Source organism: Pholcus phalangioides, unplaced genomic scaffold (genome assembly GCF_987345545.1).
Source record: "Pholcus phalangioides strain wild (caught in Gottingen) unplaced genomic scaffold, Ppha-v1.0 ptg000007l_1, whole genome shotgun sequence".
Classification (NCBI taxonomy): domain Eukaryota; kingdom Metazoa; phylum Arthropoda; class Arachnida; order Araneae; family Pholcidae; genus Pholcus; species Pholcus phalangioides.
The window spans coordinates 39054057-39072904 of record NW_028301600.1 but is presented as its reverse complement, the minus strand read 5'-3'; the positions used below and the strand labels follow the sequence as shown (position 1 = coordinate 39072904).

Here is an 18848-nt window from a genome sequence, read left to right as displayed (position 1 = left end):
ATGGAATCAATTTATATTCTCAAATAAATCAATAAATCGAACACATTTTAATTGTCATATTGCTAATTTGCAAGCCCATTTTTAAGATTAAACTCAAACTAAATTTTGCAGGTTTCAGTTTCTGAAGTTACCTTTTTCAAAATTTCGTTATAGCGAATAGCGAAACCGCGTAAAACGAGGGATACCCGTATACGCATATACGCTGGAACTTGAACCTGTGCCCCACCCCCGTATTTCCGCCCATGTCACTTTATAGCTAATGTTCTGGGTTTTCGGATCGCGTTTGGATTGCGAAACTGCAGTGCACACTGGAAGACATCAAATGAATGGTAAATGAAGAGTTTGGCAGAATAACGGTCTATTGGTTTTTTTTTTTAAACTTCAGAGGAGACAATAAAAGTCATCGCTGAATTAGGGAAATTTTTTTTGCCTGGATGTAACATAGACCGTTATTTTGTCAAACTCCTATGGCCTGCGTGGGAAGGTAACTGAAGAAAACAATAAACGCAATGGACCGTTGTTCCAGTTCTGGAACTTAAGGAACGTGTAACAGAAGCTACATAGAACGTTATTTAATAAAAACCCGATTTCGCAAAAAATGTATTATAGACCGTTATATTCGGCTAAACCTTCAAATGTTATTTTTCAAAGCGTTTCTTTGGGAGAACCCCAAAGAAACATAATACAAGAGTCCCTTCCCTTGAAAATGCATACAATATGTATGGGCTGTATCGCAATACGCTTCAGACATCAATTGAATCGTTTAAGAACGTGTGAAGACCAAAAATGGCAAAAATACTTTTTTGTACTCCAAAGTATCTCCAAGCTTCGCTCTACACGAGTGGTGAGAAAAAAAAACGAAAATCGTTCCATAGAGGCAGTCATAAGACCAAAAAATTTGGAGGTTAATTGAATGAGAAAAACCCTACCACTCGGTACAACTTTTTTTTCGATTTCTCAAAAACTATTTTTGAACTTATTCCCTTGTTAAACCCGACGATTAAATTTTACCTGCCATTGGAGAGCGGTATGGGTAACGAGAAATTTTATTTGCAACTAGCTTACCCGTCGCACGTTGCTGCGATCTCAGAAGAAAGAAAATTCAAGGAAATGAAGGAAAAAGGAAAAAAAAAAAAATTCAAAAAAAAAAGAAAAAAGAAAGAAAACCTCTCTCCCAGAAACCTTCGCGGGAGTGTACTGAACAACTTCCCAAAGTTTCATGGCGATCGGATGAATGGTGTAGTAATGCATAAAGGACAAACAGACATACATTCGTTTTTATATATATAGATGAGGTAGTCATAGCTCGGCTAACGAAGATGATCATATTCGTTAGCCGATACGGGATTTGCCATAGGTTTCTATGGAAAATTGTTCAATTCGTTCCAGGTAAGACCCAAAATTTGAAGATGTTCTATAAAACACTACGAAGCACTAAAAACGACAGTGATCGAAGGCTGAAATGAACAGCCTCACAATTGGATATATGAGGATTTACACAGGAGGCCAAGACATATATGTATATATATATATATTCAGAATATTTTACTTTAAATCATGTTAACGCTTAAATGACCGCATATTATTTCCCGTAGGCACTCTAAGACCGGCGATTTTCTCGTTTGGAAATGAAAAACAAATACATAGGAAATTAAAAATCGAGAAATCTCGTTGCCGGTCTTTTACGTCTCGTTGAAACACGAGAAATCTCGTGAGCGGTCGTTTAACTGTTAACAGCATAGTCGGGTTCACAGGCGTCCTCTTATGTGATCTGTTGGGCCAGACATGACAAAGGCTGCCCCATGGGGGATATGGTCAGCTAATTTGTTTCATATTCTTTAAATGGAAAAGATATTCTTAAAGAATATTAGAATTCTGGTATGTTGAATCTCACACCGAGAGAACGTGTACACTAAAAACATTCACGTCCAGGGTCTTAATACGGTATTTTAATGCATTTTTTTTTTTTTTTTTTGCTTTGAAACAAAAATAATAATTAAAAGCAGTTCTGATTCTCGTGAGGCTTTCTGAAAAATGAAATTTGGAACGAATATACGTTTTATATAAATCACAAAACAAAGAAACAGAGCCCCACGGTAACCAATAATTGCTGTAACAGCATTGGGAATCCTTCTCTGTGAGGCAGCCTAAGCGATCTAATATTAGCGTCTGATGTTCTCTTATAACGTTAACTTGGAATAACGCAATTTGCGTTATAGTTCGGAGGGCTTGTATATCCGCTTTCGTTCTTGTTTGTGGGCCTGGGCAGAGTTTTGTTCTTATTCTCAGAAGTGATGGGCTTTCACTTGAAGTTCAGTATGTACTTCATTAGCGCAATTCTAACAACGGCTGCTCGTTTACTGTCTTAACATAGACGACTTCAAATTACTTGGAATTATTTCATGCGCTCTCTTCCACTTTTCTTTAGTGATACTGCCACATAACTAATTTTGAAGTTCGTATCGTCATCCATTCCAATTCTCTGTCTCTCTTCCACCATACCCCCTTCTTAGTTGCCAAGAAGCCAACTCGAGATCAATCTTCATTCCGATACGGATTTCAGTCCACAAATGTGACATTTTCTTCTCATGTCTCGTTTCTGTGTTCAGAGTATCCTTCGCTTTACGCGATCTCGCTATACGAGATCTTGCCCAACACGATCATTTTGCAGAAGCAACTAATCAATTAAGTAAGGGACATACTGCGAGCGAATTCGTTGTTTTAGCACGGGGAACCCTTGTATTTGAGGTATCTGGTCTGAGATAGATTGATATAAGATCTAGGTTCATTCATCATGGCATCAATCGCATTATAAATTCGTCCCAATCTTTTACATTTTGTCTTCCGTCTTTCATAAGAATTTCAATACCTTTAAAAACGTCTAAAATCGATGCCCAGTGTATTGAGGCAACCGCGTCCAAATGACAGTTTTTGTCGAAGTAACTTCAAACTTCAATAACTCCATCAAAAACAGACATAGCGCTGCCATGTTGGTCTCATTTTAAAAACGAAAAATGAAAATTTGTGCTAGTATAAGTTTTATATTTGTGGCAGCCTAAAATCAGGAACTGTGCACGCGCAAACTGAACCAATGATTTTCGAGTTTGTGGATTCGACGCGTGTCTATAAACGAGATCGTAACTCAGAAACTACTTATCCAATCCCAGTGAACCAAGTGTTGTTTTGAAGAAAATTATATGTACTGTAACACATTTAGAAGAGAGAGATTAGAAAAGATTTTTTTATTTTGAGTTGGTGTGTGTGTGTATCTCTCTCTCTCTCTCTCTCTCTTTCTCTCTCTTTTGAAGTTTTAAAAAGATACAAGGCCGTAAATTTAAAAAGGTGTATACATCTCCGGTTTTTTTCAAAATTTCGCGATATATGAATGCAAAGTAAAACCAAAATAAAATCGTTCACGAATGCGTAGAATACAAAAGAACGAAGAGAAATGACACCAAAAACGCTGTACCCGAACCAACGCGCAGTACTACTGTGAATATAGGCAACGAATGCGCGCTCGGGCAACTCCAGCGGCATCTGATGGAGCTGGTTGAAGTATGGCTGTGGATTTCGTTACTGATGAAATGGACAGTGCAATGGAGGTCGACCCAGACCCATTGGACCCCTTGGCATCCCAATGCTGCATCGGGGGGGGCGATATTGGACTTGCACCGGGGCCGACAACTATTTTAAAAAGTCGGCAACTACTTTTAAAAATTTCACAAGAACGAAGAACCAATGAGAAACGAATTTGGAAAACGTTCGCTTAAATTTCACAAGAAACCGAGCCCCACGTGAACCAATAAAATGCAGTAAATTTAAAAGCTAAAGCCGGGCCCAAATAAAACCTTTTTCTTCCGCAATTCTGGTTCTACTCTGCACAGTCCTGCTTTCTCAGGCCTTTGTTCTCGTTTTCATGCCCGGACTGCCACTTTCGTTCTCTGGCCTTCATTACCATTTGCGGGCATAGACGATCACTCTCTTATGGGCCTGTGAAAAAATCCGCATTTGTTCCGATTCTTAGAATTGATGGGCTCGTACTTCAACTTCAGTATGCACTTAGCGCGTTTAACAACGGCTACGGGCTTACCGTCGCAACACCGATAATTTCAAATCACTTAGCAGTATTTCATGCAGTCTTTTTTTTAAACAATCCTCTACTACCTATTCATCACTAGTTTCAAAAAGTTCGTTTCCTCATCCATTCCTATTCTCTGTCTCTCCTCCACCATTCTCTCCTCCTTAGTAGCCGAGGAGCCAACTTCAGATCGATCTTCATTTTGATATGGATTCCGAACCTTCCCTTACGTGAAATTTTGTTTCCATGACCCCCATAACAGCATTTTATACTACGAAAAGTTTAATCTCAGTACATTATGCAAGACTAGCTGTTACCCGCGACTTCGTTCGCATGAATTTAGTAATCCGAAAATTCTTCCTTGAGACCCCTTTAGGGAGTGAATTTTGAGAAATAGCTTCTTAGCGAGTTCGCATCATAAAATGAAGATACTGACCAAATTTCAAATTTATAGTTTCAGCAGTTTTCACTCGGCATGATTTCTCTTCATAGCATTTCAACCCCCGTTATGATCCACCCCCTTAATTAAGGGTTGGATTTTAAAAAACCTTGGAGTGAGTCTGTCATGAAATAAAACTACCGACCAAATTTCATAAATATTGCTCCAGTGGTTTTGGCTCGGCGTGATTTCTCTGTATAACCTTTGAACCCCCCCCCCCCTTAGGTGTCGAATTTCGAAAAACCCTTACTTACTAGGTCTTTACTTCATAAAATAAAACCAGACCGAATTTCATATTCAAAACTCCAGTGGTTTCGGCTCAGCGATAATGAATCAGTCAGTCAGGACATGTCATTATATAGATAGATTGACGTTTTCACACACACACAAAAATAACCGCGACACTGCTTTTTTTTCAAACTTAATTTTTTTAGATTCTACGAATGAAAAATAAATCAACGTGATGTTTTTTCGGACGATGGAGGAGCCACCCGGAGCATGGTCATCATTCCAACCAACACCGTAAAGGTTAGTCAATTAAAAAAATTGCGGAACATTTTATCAACATTTTAATACCACTTGTGGGTTTGACATTGAAAATATTGAATTTTTTCACATCAATTTTCTGCGAAAAAATTTTATGAGTTTCTTGTTACAAAACGAAGTTATTTCATACTTCCAAACCAACTTCCAACCGGCTATCCTTTTAGGATAAAACGGTGATAAATTCACTCAATGGTGAGACTTGGTTTCGTAGTGCTTAATTTACTAATAATTAAGCTTTAATTAAAAACATTGTCTAGTTTTTCAATCGGATTGAAATGACGTGTGCTTTCCGTGTTGATTAAAAATTAGTGAAACGTCGACGTAACAATACTCTGCGGATCAAGAAAAAAATATCGTTGAAGAGGGATTACCGCGTTATATCGAGAGGCAGCAGTTTTCCATTACACATTGGGCATTTCCAAACAAGACTTGAAAAAATACCGTTGAAGAGGGGTTTATCGTCGTATCGAGTATCGTTACAGCGAGGTTTCACTGTATTATAATTAGATTTCGTAATGTGGAGCTAAAGCATTGTTGAGCGCTCCTCCAATTCGTGACGAAATCGCACAATTTTCATATGTATAATGACTGGTTATACTTAAATAACATACAGTCGTACCTCTGCTAATGAAGATAATTCGTTCCGGAATCACATTCGTTTGTGTGAATATAATACCGATACGGGATCCCCCCATAATGGAAAATCGTTCAATTCGTTCCAGGTACGGCCTAAAATTTCAAGATAAGTTTTATAAAACACTAAGAAGCACTAGAAAAAAGACAAAACTGACCGCAGGCTCAGATGAACAACTTCGCAATTGGATAAATGAGAATTTACGGGAAGATACGAAACTGAAGATAATTTTATTTTATATTATATACACAACCCAGTTGGGTCCGTAGGTGTCCTCTTATATAATTTGGTCAGCTAATTTCTGTCTGATAATGCAGATGCGAAAGATATTCTCCTAGAATGTGTAGACTAGTGTTTCCCAAACCGTGCAATATCACTCCCTGGGGGGGTGGGGGGGGGATTGGATTTTTTGGGGGCGGTAGATGTATAATAAATTGTAATTAAATTTTTCGTAGTATAAAATGCTGTAATGGAGATGACGGAAACAAAATTTCACATAAGTGAAGGTTTGGAATCTATATCAAAATGAAGATCATCTGAAGTTGGTTTCTCGGCTACTGAGGAGGGGAGCAAGTGGAGGAGAGACACAGAGAACAGGAATGGATGAGGATGCGAACTTTAAAACTAATAATGGGGCAGGATCTGTCTAAAAAAGGAGTGCAAGAGTGTATGAAATAGCGCTAAGCGATTTGAAATTGTCGGTGTTGCGAAAGTAAGTCAGTAGCCGTTGTTAGACACGAGCTAACAAAGTACATGTTGAAGTGAGAGCCCATCACTTCTAAGAATCGGAACGAATGCAGATTTTTTCATAGGCCAACAAAAGTGGGAGTCTATGCCCGTAAACTTTAATGGAGGCCCGAGAACGAAAGTGGCCGCCCACAGTGAGTGCCGTCTTACCGCATGGGCCCACCCGGGCACGACCCGGAGACCTCAAGAGATGAGGTGCCTCAGAAAAACGAGAAGTGGTTGAATTTTTTGAGAATCTTCCATGTAGGCGTTCAGAAAAATCACTTTGCCCGGGGCCAAGACTGCCCAGTTTCAAACTAGAATGGCAGCATGAGAAAGCATGACTGATCAGAACGAGAGTGGAAAAGTTTTTATGGGGCCTCGGTTTCTTAGTTTTTGCATTGGTTGCATTTCATTGGTTTCCGTGGGGCTTGGTTTCTTCACTTGTGTGAAAAAAATTTTGTTCTCTTATTACATACTACGAGAAAAATTTAATTTCAACTTGCACGTAATTGACGTTTTCATGAACATAACCGCGGTAATACTACCGAACCGTTTTTTAAAGTAATTGTCGGCCCCGGTGCAAGTCCAATTTCGGGCTCCCACCTTCGCATTGGGAATGTCAAATGGGTCCAGGCCGATCTCCATTGCGCCGTCCATTTCATCAGCAACGAAATCCACATACTTGATTCAGCCCAGTCAGATACCACCAGAGTTACCCGAGCGTTGCCTATATTCGCGGCAGTACTGAGCGTTGGTTTTGGGTACAGGCCCGACGTTGTCATTCTCTTCATTTTGTGTTCTATGCATTTGTTCCCGACTTTTCTCTGATAGTACTTTGTACTTATATATTGCGACATTTTGAAAAAATACAAAAATGTTCATACTTTTTAAATTTACTCTTGTATCTTTTCACCTATTTTACTCAATCCTCAAAATGAGTTTGCATTAAATTTGAGCGAATGTTCTCCAATATCGATTTTTTGTTTTTATCATTGGTTTTCGTGGGGCTCGGTTTCTTGTGAAATTTAAGCGAACGTTCTGCTTTCCATTGGTTCTCGTGGTTCTTGGTTTCTTCTGAAAGTTCAGCGAATGTTCTCAAATTTCCAAATCTTTTTTTTTCATTGGTTTTCATGAGGCTCGGTTTCTTGTTCAATTTGAGCGAACGTTCATCAATATCCAAGTTTTTTTTCTCTTTTCATTGGTTTTCGTGGGGGCCCGGTTTCTCGTGAAATTTGAGCGTTCTCCAAATTTTTTTTTGCAGTGGTTCTGGTAGGGCTGTTTCTTCTAAAATTTGTGCAAATGTTCTCCAATTTTCAGGTTCTTATTTTTTTTATTTTTTGTTTCCATTGGTTTTCGTGAGGCTTGGTTTCTTGTGGAATTTATGCGAACGTTCTCCAACTTTTTTAAAGTAGTTGTCGGTCCCGTGCAAGTCGAATTTTGTGCCCCCGCTGCAGCATCGAGAATGCCAAGTGGGTCCAATTGGTCTTGGTCGACCTCAATTCCACTGTCCATTTCATCAGAAAGCCACAGCCATACTTGATCCAGCCCCGTCAGATGCCGCCAGAGTTGCCCGAGCGTTGCCTGTATTCGCGGCAGTACTGCGCGTTGGTTTTGGGTTCAGGTCAGGCGTTTTTGGTGTCATTCCCTTCATTTTGTTTTCTACTATTCGTGCCCAATATTTTTTTTTATTTCTGTTGTACTTTGCACTCATGTATAGCGACATTTTGAAAAACTCTAGAAATGTCCATACTTTTTTTTTACAGCCTTGTATCTTTTCACGTGTTTAAGATACAAACTCAGTCCTCAAAATGGGTTATACCACATTTACTTATCTTCAAAACAATACTTGGTTCACTAGGATTGAATACGTAGTTTCTGAGATATAATCCCATTTATAGACACGTCAATTCCGAAAACTCAAAAATCATTAGTTCATCGGTTGCATTTGCTCGAATGCAACCAATGCGCACCTATTGGTTGAATTTTTTAAGTTTTATAAAACTTTTTATCAAACTTTTATAGTGTAATCCCGGCCTTAGACTAAGTAATTGGTCTTTTGGTCTTCCTCCACGTAAATGGGAGTTCTATTTTCATTTTCGAATAACAAGAACTATATGCCATGGAAAGCTGACAAGGGTGTGCCCCCCAGGATTTACTTTCATGGGGGGGGGGGGGGGTACACAGATCAATTCGAGGTTTGAAAGGGGAGCACAGAGAAACCCTCTAAAACCTTCAAAGGGTACTTTAAAGTCACAGAATTCAATCAATTCACAAACTCAATCAAACAGCATTTACATTATATAAAGGATATTTTTTTCAATATATATTTTTAAATTTTTTTATCATTTTGGACAGGTGGGGGGGGGGGGGCGCTACTACTACACCACACATGTACCTCGTCCATATTCCTCTGCGGAACCTCTAACGAATTGGTACATGCGGGAATGTACGTGTAGTGAAACCTGACGAAATTTGTTTCTGTGTAACGCTTGTTATGTGTAGTGCTGTCATCAGTTTTTCTAACTATGAGTGAAGTGTAATGATGGAATAATTTATCGTTCTAGGCCTGTTGCTCTCTGTGGCGAGACTTTTTAATGGGGAGATCGGCTCGCATTTGCGCCTTGAAGTTGGGAACCACAGGAAACCAACTTCAGCCGACCACCACTGCTGTGACGGTGGGGTTCGAACCCAGATACTCACGATGCGAGTCCGTCACTATGACCACTAGACCACCACAGCGGCGACAGAGCTGGGGGCTGCAAAAAGGACCTACGTGCCCCCTTCCAATGTTCCTCTCGGGGGAGGCATCAGGATTTTAAAAGATGCTTAGGTAGGCATGGCGGAAAAAAGGTTAAGAACCACTGGTCTAGACCGTTCAGTTTGATATTGAGCCTCGCACTGAGAGAAGGTGTGCAATGAAATCATTTTCAAGATCAGGCTCTTTTTTTTTTTTTTTATAATGCATTTTTCTCTAAGTAAAATCTTTTATTTTACATGAAATGACTCGAAAGATTTCTGGAAGAAAAATAGAGGGCATATATAAGTGGGAAATAATTCTGAGACGGACACAAATGAATCGGGCCTCTAGTAAAAATAATTTTGATGATGACTGTCACTAAAATTCAGCTCACAACGCTACTGTGTTATGAGAGAGCGTGCATCTTGATCTACCAAAACATTTGTTATTCGAATCCATATTCGTTAGACGAGGTAAAATATATTCGTTAGCCGAGGTAAAATATATTCGTTAGCCGAAAAATATAAAGCCTCGTAAACCGAGGTAGCATTGTACGAATACACTACTATTGAGATGCTAGAGTGTGATGTAGATGAAATTATATCTATATATATTCCCAAAGTATCCATCAAGATTTTTTTGGCTCCCGGGAATGTTTATGAAATAACACTTTTTAATCATAAATTCTGATATCAAATATCCTGCCAAACACGCAAAAAATTACACATGTGTAACTCTTTAGGTAAGTTGCAGTTACTGCAATACGTAATGGGTATGATTCCAAATAAATTGATTATAAATTGATTCCAAAATTTAAGGACATCTTTCAGGTAGATTTTTTTTGGGGGGTGGGGGGGACTCCTTATCGTAATATTTCATTCATCAAAAAAATTATATTTTATTTTCCAGGTGATTTTGAACTACTGTAATTTTTTTTGAATTTTTTTTTCGAGGAAAGGGAGTAAAATACACACGAAATAACAAGAAAAAATTGCCATGTGTTTTGGCGTGAAAAATATATTTTCTTTTATAAATGTGTGACGCGAACAAACATAACGTTTGTTTTCATCGCCGAGCCTTCCTTGTGTAATTGCAAAAAAAAGAGAAAAAGCCACAGACACTGCAACTTTCTTTTCATTTTAAACAACAAAAATAAACTTTGAATTACTCATTTCACGCTTTTCAAGAAAGTTGATTTTGGCATCCGAAATGCAAAAAAAGAAACTTTTCAAAAATCACTATTTTGCTATTTATTTTATTTTACGAGTTTTTCCCGTAGAAAAGGCTAGAATTTTTTTTATCTCTCTCTCTCAAGCTATTCTGTGGACATTCATTGTAATTGCACTTGAACGTTGAGAGTTCTCACTAGCGAAAAATTAAAACTAAAAACTAGAAAAAACAAAATGGAGTTGCGATTCATGTGAATTAGGAGAATTGCCAGACGTTGAATGACGGTGTGATTCGATGCAAAACAGAGTAAGTAATACTGTCTGTATAACTACTGCTTTTTTGTGATATTACTTGGCTGAATTCCCTCAATTTTTTATTACGTAACAATATGTGAAAAGTCTGCTGAAGTAAAAGAAGCAAAATGGTTTTATTCCTGTGTGAAATAATGTCTACTTAATGTTTCTGTTTTTTAGAGGATTATTTTAAAATACGACGTCGTTACCAAACGTGGCACCTCATTTCTCTTGTTAAAACATCTCGCTACCGTGAGTTTACACCATTGCTTGCGCAGGCTAGTCTTGCGAATGAAAAATAACAATCTTTAACCATTCGAGTCTTTTTATACAGGTTTGTTTTTCTAATTGATCTTCTTAGCTTGTAGATTGTCATTAATTTTTTATTTTGCAACAAGGCACTTTTGTGTTCACTATTAACAGTTATTGGTGTTTAGCACTGATTTCGAACGACATGATGTGGATTTAAATCTACCAGGAGGTTCTGATTTGAGTACAGTTTTCCTATTCAGATCCAATGTGAGACCAGTCGAGGCCCGGGCTCTGTCCCTTGAGGGATATAAGCCTTTTACCCCGAAGGGTTGGACCACGCTGGAGAGAGCTGGCTGCGCCGGGCCGAAGGGCCATATTCAGATCTACTGGAGACATTTGGAATTGTATACTTAAATTGGAATCACCCGATAGATTTGTGTGGATTGAATATCGGTGTTGTTAATTATCACGTAACAATATGTGAAAAGTCTGCTGAAGTAAAAGAAGCAAAATGGTTTTATTCCTGTGGGAAATAATGTCTACTTAATGTTTCTGTTTTTTAGAGGATTATTTTAAAATACGACATCCTTACCAAACGTGGCACCTCATTTCTCTTGTTAAAACATCTTTCGAGATAGAGAATTAAAAATTTGGTTTTTATTTTTTTTTAAGCTTGACCTTTTTCTCTGGTCAAGAAATATCACCGTAATAGTACCAATTCCGGTGAAAAGAACGGCTGTGAAAATTCTTATAGACGTTAAAATGCTACTTTAATAGCATCATCCGTTCGTAAAACTACAAAAAAAAAAAATTCTTTTTCGAGTTACAACGAAGTTTGCCAAATGATATTTGTCAAAAAATATTAATTATACGCTCATTCAAAGAATGTTGTATCTTATTTATTCAGTACAATTTTTTTTGTTTTGACAAATGTGTTTCGCCGTGAACATCAAAGAATTTTTTAGCGTCAATCTCGATTATAAATAATTTAAATCTAACGAGTAGCATTTTATTTTTTTTTTTTTGTCGTGTTTTTAAAAAAGAAAAGTGAGCGTTTGCCAGACACACGAATGCTGACTTCAAAAATCTTATTGGATTGTGTAGTTGAAAGCGACAGGTTTCTGTATCTTGGCAACTCGTGCATTATTTTTTGAATCACTCTTATTCGTTCTCTCGAGTCCATCTGCTACACATTCTAATCTAGACATCTTCACTAATCATCCTGCCCAACGGCTGACTCTTAAAAAGACACCGCCGATTTCAGACTTTTTGTACTCGGAGGAAAAGTGAGATTTCATTGACCTTTTCACATATACCTTTACATCTTCTTGAACCTGTGTTCTTGATAAAAATCATTAGAAAATAAAAAAGAACCCCGAGAGAAGCAGAAGCACTGAAAGGGGTTCTTGCTTCAAAAATTACTTATATTAACAGAAAAAAAATAAATAAGATGTTTATTTATAGAGGAGACAAATTACACGAAGGCGCTGTGTAAGTTTTAGAAACGAAGCAGGCACTGACTGAGTGCACTTGGCACAGGCATTAACGTTGAACTGATCTTACCCTGATAACACTCATTTTATTATGCTGTCAATTTGTAAGATCGTCAAGATGATGGGGCTACAATTTAGATGCGTCTTGTTAACTCTTTTGCTTTTTCCCCCCATCAAAACCATTTTACGCATTCATGTTAGAATTAATACAATCTTTAGCTATTACATTTATATCAGAACTCAAGGTCATCGGATTGAAACCAACACCTTACTAGCGGAGAGCCTAAAAATTTGAGAGAAATGTGACACACTAAAGTTCCATATTAATATGATTATATAACGAACGAAAATGGCCCATACCTCCACATGTGAGGACTGAATCCGGAGCATTTTTCTCGACATGTAAGACACGGTTGGCCTTCATCGACTTCTTGCACGAGAACACCCTGTTCAAGAATTTACAAATAATCAATAAAATCGATAACGATGTAATTACCGAACAATATAGGGGAAAAAAATCAATCACAGTAATGCTTCTGAGACTTTTAAAAAAAACAATGATTTCTTTGGTACAATGTATGCCATGAAGAGGTTATGGCACCAAACCTCTTAGGGACTTTTCCAGGTCACCATCTGCTAGAATTAGCCGATGTGAAATTGATACTTATTCTTATCATGCAAATGAATTTAGTTTTTCCCCCTATATTAAGCTACAGTAAACTGAGTTTTCCGCATTATTTTAATCAGAGTGAATAATAATAATAATACTTTGCGGAGCATCAGAGCGAACAAAACACAAGCAAATGACACTTCTAAGGATGGTTGATCACCCGAAAGGGATGTGGCAAGTCAAGCTTCGTCGCTTTATTCTATTTCGTGTGGCCTGATCGACACCACAAACGGACCATAGATTTTCCTATGTGAGATTGTGTACGTTACTCCCACATCACACGTCAAATAGATATTTGAATACTTTTAAACCTCAACTAATGAAGACATTTAATCGTTTTTCGTGCGGGGGAAATGAGCAAATGACATGTTTAAGACATGGTGGGTGGCACATTGAGTTCCATAATGCACGCGATGGATATGCAGTTCATGGCAAAACGCATCGCTTGACTTCCTTAATTGTTGCACATAAATCCATCTGGATATTAAAAAAAAGTATTCGGAAAAATGCTTGTATGAATCACGAAAATAGCTGTAAGACAACTTATCAACAACGCTTGAACAAGCTGGAAAGCATACTTCAATGAACAATAATGAACACGGACACATGGTAAAAGAAGAACATCATATTTTCATGATTTGCAGTAATGAAATGCTCTGATTTTTAACATAATTTTTTAAAGAATTTCAATCTTTGAAATGAGGCGCAGATTCTGGTAATCTTCAGTATAAATTTTTGTCAGTCGCAAACTTCATATGGATTCCAATGTACTTATCATGAGAATGGATACTATTTATTTTTACATTTCAATAGTCCTGTAAAGGAAAGTAAGAATTGCAAGTATCAAATTTACAGCCTTACGATCATTTCGGCACTCGTGGTGTCGTTCGCACAGCAAAATAACAATTTGCGAAAATAGTTTCTGTGTCAGACAGAAACCGTAGTCAGAAATCTTGTTTTGGTTTTGATGGAAATGCCACATATGATGAAATTGATAGCGTCGAAAAGAAAGGGGAAAGACATTTTTTGTTTACTTAATTCAGAGATTTCCATACATGTGTACAAAATCGTTAATTCCGACTTGTCCTATAAATTTTCTACCGCATTCTAAATTCTCCAATGGATTTAAACGATGGTAAATGTCTATCTTTCTGGTTGTAAGAGATAAGTTCTTATAATACAAAACACTTTGCAGTGTTACATTGCGTATTGAAATTCTCATCTGCCACTTGAAAAACTGACTGATGACGACTTGTGGCAGAAAACAATTACTCAATCTCGTAAGCTTTAGAATGTAGATACTAATAACTAAGGAAGCAAAAACATCATGTACAGCGAATGAGGTAAAAAAATCTTGTAAAAGATAAGCCGATAGCGTTAAATTATGGAACGCATGGTCTTTCAGGCATGTCACGATGCATGGCAAGGCGAGGCAAGACAAAAAAAAAAAGCAAAGAACTATGGCTATGAATGATCGAGTTTCAAGTAGGGAATCCCATTGTGAGTAATTTCACGGAAAGTGGCGCATGCTGCATGCAAGCAGTACGAGATGGATAGAGCAATATAGACGTAAAAATAAAAATTTAGTAGAAGATATCCTTCGCATAAATAAACATCCTCTTTCGTAGCACGAGATTAGACACCTGCTACCGTGAAAATACCAGCTTACCTAATTCACGATCACTAAGCAAACATTTTTTGCCGAAACCACGAACTTGACAAGTACTGTATTTACATCCTTCAACTCATCACAAGTACAACACATTCCAATTATGGATTTTGATCTAAAGGAATCTCTATTATATTATTAAGTTTTATTGATGAACAAATAAAAATAATAATCATTTGACATATATTTAATTGACTTGTCTTTTTTGATTAACTCGCAAATATTCTAATCCACGTCTGATGCGAAAATGAAAATAATGGTAACATAAGAGACGATGCGTTATGGACTGCCTTATGTAAATAGTGTGGCGTTTCGTGGGGTTTTCACAAAATTTCCGGAGAAGGACCACACAATGAGTTTTGCAGTACCAAAACGGTATAAACGCGAGTGAGAGGTTAGACCCCTTGCTGTTCGTAAGGTAAAAATCCAATATCCAGATGGTAAAAATCCAAAAATACTTCTCACAGCGGCACCATCGTCTTTTTCAGCACCTACAAGCAACTCTACTCTATAGTTTCCTGTCTTATTTACTTACTGTATGTTAACCTGGGTCTTTTTTTTCCCTTAGGGTTAAAGTAAACGGACAAGGTATCACCTCATTAATTTGTTTCTATGACACGCGTTAGGTAAATATTTCTTTTTTTTTAGTGTGCGAGTGAAAAAAAAGTTCCTCAATCTTGAACAACTGGGTGATAGAATTAAAGTTCCTGTTTTAACCCAAGCGAACAAACCACTTTTACAATCATCTAGCTTCTTCACCTTACAGTCACTTATTTTTGCATTTTTTAAATGTACTTAATTTATCGTATATTTTTCATGCTGTCGTCTCTCTAAACAAACATGTGAAAAATACGTTTCGTGTTCAGCTTGAAACCGGTTAGCAAACTCAAGCTGTCTAATATTAGTGTCCAAATCAAGCCTTAGTCAGTTGATTACTTAATAGAACGTAAGTGATAGTATATTTGAAAAAAAAAATTGAAAGTGTTTATCAAGGAATTGTGTGTGTGATGGAGACGACTCATTTATTCTGAATAGAATACTCATTATTCTATGTACGAAAACTTTGTTAAATATCTAAAAAGTATATTAAAGCAATATTATTTCACATTCTAGGATGGCCTGATGAAGCGCTATCATGGCGGTATTTAGGCTATGGGCTAAGATACGGGGGCAGCGTCGAAGGAGGAGCTGACTGATCTAATGTATATACGTATATATGAACTGACATCATCATCATCCTGGCCCCCCTCAAGCAATTATCATCGTGCTCCCCCCAGACTTTCAAGTCTATCTCAGATTATGATTTAGGCATATACAACAAGGTAGCTGCACGAAATTGCAAAATTTAAGTGGCGGCAATTCATTTTAAATATTTTGACGTTCGGTCAAGCGGGAGAGTGGGTTAAAATATTTTATTGCTTGGGGACGTAAGAGACCCTGAATGTGGATCTCAGTGCTATTTAGAAATCTTTATCGCTCTTAAGCTTTTTTCCTAAACAACACACACACAACTAGGATTCGGTTCAAAATACACTCGGAGATTAAAAATTTCAAAAATTTATTTCGAAAAACGGTTGAAATAAATAATTTTTCTCTGCTAACTCGTGTTTGTGAGCACTCATAAAAAATATAATTATATTTTGAAATAAAATAGAGATAGTAAAAGAGATAAATGCATACAATATACACAAAAAAGTTATGGTAATCTAAGAGTACGAGAAATAGTAAATAACTTAATTGTGTTAAAACTTACAGTCGTAGCATGATCGTCCAAAAACAAACGATTGTAAGGTCCATAAATCCATTTTATTTTTTGTGGTGGTTTCGGAAGAACGATAGTCACTTTCCTTCTTTGTCGTACACTGTCCGAATAGGACCTCACCCAGTCTCTACTCCAATCGCGAGATACGGTGATGTTATGTCTAAAACTGAGAGCTGAAACACCCTCTCTATGTGCCATAATAACAAAAACAATAACAATACAATATTAATAATTATAGAAGCAGAAGTTGGGCAGGTGTTGTCCGTTTGAAGTGTTTAAAGTGAGGATTACGTTCAACACCTGCAAGCGTAACCATGATTATTATCAGCGCTCTCTTGTTTGTGTGTGTGTTTTTTGTGTCTTCTCGTGGAGGTGACAGATGACGCATATTCGTCCGAGCTTACGGGGTTAGAGTAATAAGAAATTGTTGTTTCTTTCTGATGGTTTTATTTTCGAGTATTGTATAAATAGCAGGAATGATTCTGAATAAAATTACAGTAATACTCTGAGTTAGGCGACTTTCTGGGAAAAATGTCCAGTCTTTTGAATTCAAGCATAGAGGAAAGGTGGATAAGAGTATACAGTCCGGTAAGAGTATGCACATAAAACTTTTTTTGCTGTTGACAGCAGGGCAAATAAAAACGAATTGACCAAGCCAGCCCATTAAAGTGTCTGAAGAAACCGCCATGATTGGTAACATCCTCGATGCTCCCAACTTGTTAAGCAAAATGTGTTTTTGTCACTTTCGTCTCTAATTTTTCTGTGAAGGAATCTTAATTTTTCTGTAGATAAAAGATTGATGAAAGCTTTCAAGTTTTGTTACTATGAAGAACATTCTCTACCGAACAATATGGTGGCGTTAGAATTTAGCTGTACCGCAGGGTGGTACTATCTATGAGCAATTAAGAAAAGCAATACACGGGCAACTAAGAGTAAGCACAGAACTGTGCAGCTTGTGGGGGGGGGGGCATAGGTGGGGTTAGATTTGAAAGTCTGGGGAGGCACGGTCATTATTGCTGGGGGGGGGGGGCACGATGATGATGATGACAAGTCATATATACACATATACATTACATCAGACGACTCTACCTTTGATGTTGGGGGGGGGGCAATGACGCCTCATGCCCCCCCCCCCCGTATCTCTACCCATGGGGGGGAGGGAGACGAGTCTGGTGCCCCGGGTGCTTGACTTGAGGTGGCGCCGAATTCATTTTTTAGCTACTCCTTCTACGCTACATGAGGGCGCCAAAATGCGTGTCTCTGCCCAGCTAACAAAATATCTAGTGGCGGCTCTAGAACTGTGATACGCGTTTTCTCTGTTAATATGAAGGGAAATCTAGAAGTGAAGAAAGCAAAGGCCGGTCGAACCCATGAAACGAATAAAAAGCGTGATATCATTGAAAAGCCTTAAAAAAATACTTTCGAAAATCCACCGGAAACCAATTTTCTCAACTAGTTTGATCATGCCACTAAGTTGCATGTTGCGAAGTCCACCTCTGCACTAAGTTGCTCAAGTTGCGAAGTTATGTATGGGCATTCATTTGCGACTACTGTCAAGTTTTTGGTGCGTGCTCTTGGTTGTCTGCCTTCGGGTATTCTTACCCGACTAGACGAGAAAAAGTGCGCATTCGAAAATGTTTTTTAGAAAATTTATAACTAATTTGCTTATATATGAAGTCACCACTTTCATTTCATGTGCCTTCATTTTTGATTTAATAAACTCCCAGTTTTGGTTTAAAAATGCTTAGTCAACTTTCATGAAATTTTTGGGACTTCATCTCGTTCTCTCACCAAGTCTAATTTTTTATAATCACAAATCCACTATAGTAGCGGAGTTTTACCCGCCTTTCCCTAATTAGTTACGATCACGAGGTTTTTGTGGAGATAGAACCGATAGTGGTGTGTTAATCAAGTAGGAATTGTCCAGTCTGTCAGAAAACCATATCGTCAGTGTTCAGGCAGAAGTCACCAACTGTAAGTCCAAAATTGTAGTTTTCGGATATAGGCAATTTAAACTTTTGAGTCATTATGAAAAATAGTAAAAATTATTTTAAGATTTCCAACTTCTACAGTCGTTTATGTCATGAAACTGGAAGTTCTAATTGACTGCAGTAGCCCGTTAAAAGGTTTTTTGTGGACTTAGTGACTTTTGCTTGCCAAAATGTAAACTGATTCTATGAATTATTTTTAATCCAGTAATAACGATACTTAACAAAGATTTTATTGCCGTAATACTTCAGTTATTTTAGGGTGACTGGAACGCTGAATCAGAATCTGGCATTATTTTTATCAGTTTGGCTCTAGTTTTTGAGATAAAGTGAAAATTGAGCTTCTCAATATTAATTATGGGCGGAGATACGGATTAACCCCCCCCCC

The 18848-nt window shown here is 37.6% G+C and overlaps 1 protein-coding gene across 3 annotated transcripts in view; it reads right to left on the bottom strand.

Moving 5' to 3' along the window:
* The window catches only part of LOC149085256 (four and a half LIM domains protein 2-like), a 132884-nt gene that overhangs the window by 88716 nt on the left and 25320 nt on the right, over nt 1-18848 (bottom strand). For 2 of the 3 annotated variants that reach the window (XM_089233156.1, XM_089233159.1), the window contains exon 2: nt 12732-12817. In XM_089233156.1, coding sequence (XP_089089282.1) covers nt 12732-12817 — 86 coding nt within the window. Of the gene's footprint in view, nt 1-12731; nt 12818-16463; nt 16686-18848 lie in introns of those variants that run through there. The other variant, XM_089233157.1, reaches the window with a different exon arrangement.